General features: G+C 27.9%; 1 protein-coding gene across 1 annotated transcript; it reads right to left on the reverse strand.

The window, feature by feature from the left end:
- Window positions 1–1681: 1681 nt before the first annotated feature.
- Window positions 1682–9109, reverse strand: LOC135928260 (uncharacterized). Its single transcript, XM_065464671.1, has 5 exons — window positions 8903–9109; window positions 8196–8530; window positions 5907–6021; window positions 4548–4793; window positions 1682–2113 (listed from the first exon to the last, which is right to left on the reverse strand). The coding sequence occupies exons 1-5, from the start codon at window positions 9099–9101 to the stop codon at window positions 1773–1775; spliced, it is 1236 nt and encodes a 411-aa protein (XP_065320743.1). The 5' UTR covers window positions 9102–9109; the 3' UTR covers window positions 1682–1772.
- Between the last annotated feature and the right edge of the window lie 333 nt (window positions 9110–9442).

Raw genomic sequence — 9442 nt, forward strand, 5'->3', positions numbered from 1 at the left:
TTGTAGCAAGGCAAGCTCATCGTTAAAACATTAATATAGGATCAGTAGAAGAGTATATCTTAGATACAGATACATTTATAACCCAAATAAATGAATTTTTAATTCATCATGCAGCACTTACATCTGCAAATATTACTTCCACAAAAGCCTTCCCAACCTTTTTCAGATGGTGATAGAAAAAAAAATATTTGTTAGATTTTTTTATGAAGATGTTAAAGTATCTTATGATGCCTTACTAGCTGAATAACTATGTTTATAAGATTAACTATGGTTGATATAGTCCCAAAAAATGCTATGGATGCTCTGCATTATTTCAAACACATTTTAAATTAAATTCCTAATGTATTAAAAGGGTTTATAAACTCTTCCCATTAGTAAACTAATAGAGAACATTCTCTTTTTTAAGAAGAATAACAGAGACCTGCAGAAGTACCATTTACAGGGCACGGCCCGGCCTGGGTTTTTTTTCAGTCTGGCTTTTTAAAAAAAATATTTAGGCCCGGCTTGGCTTTTTTTTAAAAATTTTCAGGCCCGGCCCGGAATTTTTAAAATAAATTATATTTATTTTTGATTTTTATAGCTAATAAAAACGATATCAAATATAGGCTGTTTTAAAAAATACAGCCCGGCCTGGGTGTTTTTTTAAAAAAAATTCGGGCCCGGCCCGGGTGTTTTTTAAAAAAATAAAAAAAAATACTGTCCGGCCCAGGGGCTGGGCTTGCAGGTCTTTGAAAAACATACCAAGAAGTACAACACTGAAAGTATATTGAAAGGTTTGGATCTTCTGAATATTCATAGGCATTTGACGACAAGCAAAGATGAGATAATTGAAAAATTAGCTCAATCCCAACGAAGATTGGATTTTACATAGTAAATATATAACAAACAAAATACAATTATTCCTAAGAAACTTTTTGTGTAAAGGCTCAAAAAATTCAAATTTCTATTTTGGGTAATTTAAGTGATTCTTTACATATAATTTTTTTATAATTTACATTAATTTAAAATTGTGTGTTAAGAATAGTTATTAGTCCTAATAAATTTATGCTTGATATTTTTAAAAAACAATAATATTTCTTAAAAAATTTTATTATCCCCCCCCCAGACCAAATTCCTGCGTACGCGCCTGCTTACCAGAATTGAACCTGGGACCTTCTGCTTCCAAGCATACATCATAAACCCACTAGGCCACCATGGCGACACATATTTCAATAAAATAAGAACACATAAATAGATTTAATGTAATTTCTTTTCAATTAAGAGACCTGGAAGAGATAAGAAAATCAATTTTTTTTTCGTCCGAACTGTAAGAAGTAAATCATTTTACGGACTCTAACCAGACCCGATTCGACCCAACCCAAAGGTAAAATATAATTCCAGATTCCCGATGATGTATAAATTTACTCTATAAAAAAAATTAAATTTTAACACAAATTCATGTACCAGTCAAATTCGAAACCGTGACATTTATTTATGGATAGCAAATAATTAGTGATTACATTAAAAATTGCAAGAAAAAAATGTATATTACCGAACATTGATCCAAGCAGGAATCCTCCCCTCCCAGATAACGTGGGCGATCTTGCTGAGGACCATCTCTAGCCTCTAATAATATATACCAACCAAAATCACCCCCCCCCCCCACCCCCTTTTAAAAATCAAGATTTAATTTTCTCTTTTTTTTTATTGCATAATTTATCTTTATATATATATATATACACAATCATTCTATTTATGTTATTATATAAACAATTCGTGGGGAAAAAAATGTGTCAACAATCCATTATAGTTTCAATATGATTATCCATTCCAACGGTAGCAGCCAAAGAGCCCTCTTTCTTTTTCTTCTTCTTTGAAGAACTATTTTTATTTGATCCTTTCTTACCGACACCTGTCCACGGTTCTCCTAAAATATTTTGCCAAAACTCCAAGCATTTCGACAGATTCAAATATTTGAGCGATTCCATGACATTGTAAACTTTGAGGGTTTGTTCGACATTCTTGGATCGTATCCAAATTCTACCATTCATACCAACAACGATCTCGAAAGGCACATTCTGGCCCAACATTTTTAATAAATTACCCGTTGATTTTTGTCTTGGGACTACATTATCTAAGAGATAATATTATCGTATATTTTTTTTTAAGAAAAAAAGTTAGGCTGCATTCAAAGTGGAGACGGATCCATTTTTTTACATCCGTTCCGTCAAATGTCAATCTCATTAAAATATGCCGGATAAAATCAAAATGTTTTGACTTCAAAATTTGCCTGATCCGTTTTTAAGACGGAAGGTATCGGAACGGACGCACTTATGAACATATATATCATTTTTAATGAGATTGACTTTTGACGAAACGGACGTCTCCACTTTGAATGCAGCCTTAATCATGAATTAGTATTTAAATCAGACCTGCAGAGGTACCATTTTCAGGCCCAGCCCAGATTTTTTAAAATATATTATATTAATTTGTAATTTTTATAGCTAATAATGGCGATTTATACATTCGGTTTTAAAATATAATGCTCGGCCCGGGTATTTTTTTGAAAAGATTTTTCAGATCTGTCCCAGATATTTAAAAAAAAATTTAGACCCGGGCCGAGCTTAGGGCCGGGCCTGCAGGTCTCTGATTTAAATCAATGACTAACGTAAGTTCACTCGTTTATAGAAACCGCTACAAAATGTTAAATTATATATCTACACTATTTTTTAGCCATAAATTATAGCCTTAACCATAATTACCGTTACTATAAAAAGAAGGCCGGGGTAAGTCTAAAGTAAAGTGTCACTCGTTATTGTTTTTTAAAAAATTGGTAAGTTACAAATTTTGCAAACGCGGTTATGTTTCTTGAGATCGTTTAAATCGTAAATTAATACTTTAACAAATTTACACAATTAGATTATTTATTGGTAATGATATACTTATGATATAGTATTAAATTTAAAAAAAAAACATATTTTATCAGAAAGACATAAATAGCACTTTCCTTTAAATCCATACTAAAAAAAACATTGATAATTCAAAAATATTATCACTTTTCTATATTTTTTAATTAATTTATGAAATTTAAGTATATTAAATTTAAGAGTATCTTTCTTTTTTTTTCTATGTACGCTTAAAAAAATATATATATTTATTTATGAAGGTTAATTATCATTTTTTGTTATTGACCAATTAATTGGATTTAATTGAAAGTAGTGTCGTTAAAGGATTAGTTTTAAGCCAATTTTTAAAAATGGCTAATTCAATATTTTTGTCAGAAAAATATTGCCTAATTGAGATTTTGACAATGTATGTCTGGACCATTGTTCCTTCTATGAGCAAAATCTTCAGGCTTGGGTAATATTTTTTTGGGTAAAGTATTGAGTTAGCAGATTTTCGAGCCGTTTGACAACACTAATTGAAAGTATTGACTAACACCACGAATCCCTGCATCTCCGTATGCTACAATGTCTTAAATATTTAGATTTTTTTAATTTGTAGGTTTTTTTTCCGGTCATGGGTTACTTTATTTGAATATTTTCTGATAGAAGTATATAATAAAATCTCTTTATATAAATATTTTAAGTAAATTTAAGAATTTTTTAATTATACCGTATTAAATTAAATATTTTATTCTAATATATAAATAATATGCTAAAAAAATAATATGAGGTGCCTACAAACGATGTCAAATTTTTACGTAAATCAGATAGATTTCAAGCTAGTCAGGTCCCATCTGTACAAATATTCTTGATATCGTTGTATGCACATCATTGGTTATTTTCAATATATTTAATTATAAAATATTATATTGCAATTATGTATGAAATGTTCCCTTTTTTTTAAAGTCGATCATATAAATTCATTTTTTTTAAATATTTATTTGGTATAAAAGTTAATATAAAAATAAAATGTAACCAAGAATAATTAATTTCGACTTAATATTTACAAATTATAATAATTATATTTTATTTATATTGATTATAGTGCGCATACGTAATTTTTAAATTAAAAAAACGTAACGTATACCTTGTTTCAAATTGAGATTGCCTTTTAGAAATATTCGTCGATTCATAATTTTAAATAAGTTCTAAAAAAAAGGATTTGTCTTTGAAAATTATATTATCGTCTGCGTTCTTATTTCTTTAATTTCTAAATATTCCTTTTTTAGGATAATAAGTAAGTTATTTATATTACATTTTTATATAATATTACAAAACGTAAATGGTCGCTAACGCCAAACGGTAATTTTACCAATTTGCACGAGGCCATTTGAAAGGCATTATTGGCGCTTGCAACGCTCAATTTGCTCGCACTATTATGTTATTTGTATTTTATACAATTATAAAAAAACAATAAACTTTTTGAATATAATATTTTATTGGAAAGTGATGATGGTAAGGGTGTGTGATTAATCATGGAGCTTATATAAAAAAAGTAACGAGTAACGCACTATTTTTAAATGTAACGTTCTCCTCACAGTTTAAAATGTATCTTAATGAGTAGTGTTCATGCAACTATGGGGGAGTCACTTTAATTTTTAAATTTATTTTAATTAAACCAACCTTCTTCTGTCGCGGAATTTTTATCGTGTCGCGATGCGGTAGTCAACAACTTGATCACGTGATCGATGGAAGTGTCCCAATAAAATCCGGTCACGTGACTCAAAGAAATTCCTCCGCCATTATTTAGATCGCTCAATGCGACTTCGGTGGTGGCATCATCGGTCAGACTATTTTTATTGCTAGAACTTCTCATGAGATGGCAAGCCGAAGTCAGAACACCTAGAGCAGGAGAATGGGGGTCTCCAACTTGAAAGGTATGCCAAAAAAATTAATCAATTATAAAGGAAAACTAAGAAAGCAAACTTTCGATTGTAAAGATTGTCGCGAATGTCTAAAAAAACTAAATTAAAATCACATCAGATTTTTAATAATTAATAGGTTTTATAGTTTGATTAAAAAGATGAAGAATGAGAAAATTATCGGTAGTGATTAATTTAATGCCAATGTAGTATTGTTAAATTGAGAACAAAAAAAATGGCAAAACGCTTCTTATCATTATTAATTGTTGATTTCCAAAAAAAACAACATAATATGCGCTATTAAAAAAAAAGAAAAATTAAGTATGATCATGATATATAATAATACCTAGATTGACGATGCATTCACATTAAAAGTGTACATCAATAACAGCTGGGGACGCCATTTTGATTACCCATATAATTATTATAAAATTTTAAACGAGAGACCAATTTAGTTCCTATGTCTGATGCAACCTTTATTAAAAAATTGCCTGGTCATCGAGATCATAAAGGAAGCAAGTTATCAATTTAATAGTTTAACAAGAATAATTAACTACATGAGTTACCGAAATGGCGGGTCCAGCTGATTTGCATTCAACGACGCTTTCAATTGCATTATTATGAATGCATCGTCAGTTTAGGTATTATTAATATGTCATTGAGTATGATAGAATTTATCGATATCGAGGTATAGTTATTATTAGTATCTTCATTCTATTTTTTTATATATATCTATATTGCTTAACCCGAATTTTCGAGATAATTAAGGTTTTTTGGTTTCAAAATCAATTTATTTCTATGAATATCCTATTCGCTTACAAAATTAAAGAGTTTTAATTTTGCGGGAACAATTCGTTTCAAATGTTATCAGTCCATATTGGCCTAACGTTTTATTTCGCATTTGAAGAAGAAAAAAAAACGTTTCAATTTTATTATTTTTAAAAAAATCGCGACACACCGATTTATACAACAAAGCGGATGATGCGGATAAAATGTTTGCCAAAGTGCCAACAACTAGGAAAGAGAATTGGATCCAAAAGTTACACGAGATTAAGTAGATTTAAGAACAATAAAGGTAGGTTTAGACTTCGGTTATATTATAATACAATAAATATTTTACCGAAAAGTGGTCGACAAGTAAGCAAGGGATCTATACCAGAGCCAGGCGCCTCCGCTACCCGCGCGTAAATTAAATCGCCTGATTTGACGTCCGGTTTATTGCGTTTGGTTGCCCCCTAATTATTTTATTTATTTATTTTTTTTGGTAATATATATTTTCTGTAAAAACGTTTTACTTGAAATACTAATGAAATTGAAATGGATTTTTAAAATACAAATTTTTGGGAAAATTCTAAAAAAGGAATCTAGGAAAATAATTCCCCGGAAAAAAAATCCCCGTTTTTTAAAATATTTAAAAATTACAAAATGAATAAAATAGGAGAAAAAATTCCATATAAATATATTCATGGAATAAAAATTCTCAAATAATATATTTAAAAATTTTGAGAAAATCAATTCCGGAGAATTATTTTCTAAGAATTATTATTGGGGATTTTTTTTTCCAGGGAATTTTTCTGCTTACCCTTCAAAAGATATAACAAAAAAAAAGGCTTTTAATATTGTCATCGTCAGTGTTTTTTTTCCGGCAATGTGTTATTTTTTCATTAAATAATTTTTTGAGCCCTTTTTTTTTTTAAAATCAAAAATCTGATTTTACCAATGTATTCCATCATGTTTGGAATACCTACCCTATAAATTTAAGACAATTTTTCCAAGAACTTTAGAAACTTAATAAAATTTTTATTAGAATTTACCATAGATTTTTTATATATAATTTATAAATGACTCAAAGGTTAACAGCAAAATTTTCTATAATTCATAAGATAGGTATTCCAAACATGATGAGTATTTCTGGTAAATCGGATTTTTAAATTTTAAAAAACGCGCTCATAAAAATAATTTAAAGCTGAAAAAATAACACATTGGCGCTAATACCGACGAGCCATATTTAACTAGTGTTGCTAACGATTTAGCCAATTTTTAAAAAAACAGTTAACTCAATATTTTGGCCAAAAGTATATTACTCTACCGATTTTGCCCATATATGGCAGAGAGGTTTGGTCTTCTATCGGCAAAATTTCAAGACTTTAAGTAATAATATTTTGGCTATAATTTTCATTTTCGTTCCTGTTTTAAGCTAAATGGAGCTGTTTAAAACAACACCACATTCAATGCAAATATTTAAAATGAGATTTTATACTTTAGGAGAATTTTAAAAAATCATTTGTGGAAATTAGTTTAGTAAATTTTAAAAAATAAAAAATATCGATATATTTTAGGAGATTGATAAAAATGATAGGTAAATAAAAAATCAATTATAAATATCAGATCGGTTTTTTAGTAATACCGGAAAATATCGGATCGGTGTGAAAAATTTATGGATAGGCACCATGATTATATTTCTATCGTCGCCAATCCGTATAAATATAATTATAAGCCGTGGTACAAAGTGGATCATAAGAACCACCTGATGTTTCAATATAATTTGTTTAAATCATCGTGAAAAGGCTCGATATCTTAAACGCTCCAATTAAGCCACAGCAACTATATTGATAGTGAACTCATTTGATCCAAAGTTTGAACGTTTTGCCATGCTTTAAAGAACCCTTATGTTCAAGTGCTTCGTGTCAGAACCCATATCACTCTAATTTTTAGAAGAAAAATAAATATCGTCCAAACAAATACTTAGGTTTATTTAGAGAAAAAAAATATATATATAAGATTTCCCTTTTCTTCTCCACTATCCATTTCCGCAAAAAAATTATTTTTTTTATTTTTAATTTATTTTATAATTTATTTATTTTTTTTGTATGTATAACAATGCATTTTACATAATAAAGTTAATAAAATCTTTTAAAAAAAAAGATAACAAACAGTTTATTTATTATTTAATATATAGATTTATAATGGTTATAAATTTAAAGGTAATATTAAGCATTCAATAATTAGTACTGATGATTCCTTATACTTAACTTTTAAACACTTTCTTATAAATTCATAGCTAATAGTTACTTTTTATATATGGTTCACTTATTATTCTATATTGTACTGTTTGTTTATAAATCCTTTAGGATTCCATCTTCAAATTTTACCATTTTAAAATTTTATTAGAAATTAGTGTACCCACCATAGTTGTTAAAAAAATATTTCTCAAATATATCTAGATTAGATAGTAATACCTAAAAATGTTATCAAAATCAGATAATGAAAAGTAGGGGCTATGTTGGACAGGTATAACCAGACTAGGGTATAGTTTATATTAAAAAAAATTCCAAACTTCTCAAAAAATGGACAATAAAATTTAATTAAAAAATATTATGACTAAATAAAAAGTCAGATAGATTATGACTTGAAAAGCTTGATCAGGTAAAATGGCTGCACCAATAGCACGCTTTGAATGATCAACGTCCATTAAAATGTTGCAATCTTGGGTTTTCAGGACAACTCCTATTACCCTATCCCCTTGACTTGGGTTAAGATATGATTTGACACATGATTCTACCCATAAATATAGGGAAGATGGAGATTTAATAATATTATTCTCACTGGGGGCACCTATTTTGTTTTCTAATTTAGAGTTTGTATGTCCATCAATATTATTATGGTTATTTCCATCATCTGAATCAGATGAAGATTTATCTTTTGAGATAGGTTGAGATGTTTTGATTGAACCAGTGTATCTACCTTTATAATAATTTATTATTGTTTTGAAAAATTATTTAATTGCTATGCATTATTAAAGATAACAAAATATTAATTAGGTTTAAATTATTAAGATAAGTTGTTAAATATTGTTTTTTCTTATACTTTAATCATTGTTGTAAAGAGTGAAGGGGGGGGGGCAGGATAGTATAATAATATCAATTTTTAATTTGTCTAAATTTTAAACTTAGTAAATTTACTAAAGGAGTTGTCTATTCAAATGCAAAGTTTATCAAAGATAAAAAATATTGCTAACTCAAACAATAGTTTATGAAATAAATTCATTAGATTATCATAATTAAATTTTATATATGGTAATATAGGAGTTAATAAGAAGCTATGAATATAACTTACATCTTAATTTCCCAAATCTGGTAATAATTATGCCTTTATGTTCATCATACCGAATTCCTGGCCCAATTACATGTTTAAATTTTGATAGATTAATTGTATTATCATTAGAATGGTTATCTTTATTATCAGTTTTGAAAAATAACTTATGAATATCAATTTTGTCCCCAGGTAATACGAAATCACCAATATTTATAACCATCGGTAAAATATTTTAAAATATATAGAACCAAACATCAAAAGGGAAATAAATTCAATCGTTGGGAATAATCATATTGTAATAAATAATATACAATTATGGTAATATTTTTCTTTAGGCTATGTTAAAGAAATTTTATTGATTTTAATATTTTAAAGCAGAATATATTTAGATACAAATGTTTAACGCTAAACAGAAGTAAAAGGTAACGGTCAATCAACAGGGGTGTTAGAAATGAGAATTTAGAGAATACAAATAAAATAGAAAAATTAAAATTAAATACTAATTACTAATTAATTTATTAAATAATATTAATTGTAATTAATTAAATTAAAGTCTACTAA

The sequence above is a fragment of the Gordionus sp. m RMFG-2023 genome, chromosome 4, assembly GCF_954871325.1.
Source record: "Gordionus sp. m RMFG-2023 chromosome 4, tfGorSpeb1-WG-v2, whole genome shotgun sequence".
Taxonomy (NCBI): domain Eukaryota; kingdom Metazoa; phylum Nematomorpha; class Gordioida; order Chordodea; family Parachordodidae; genus Gordionus; species Gordionus sp. m RMFG-2023.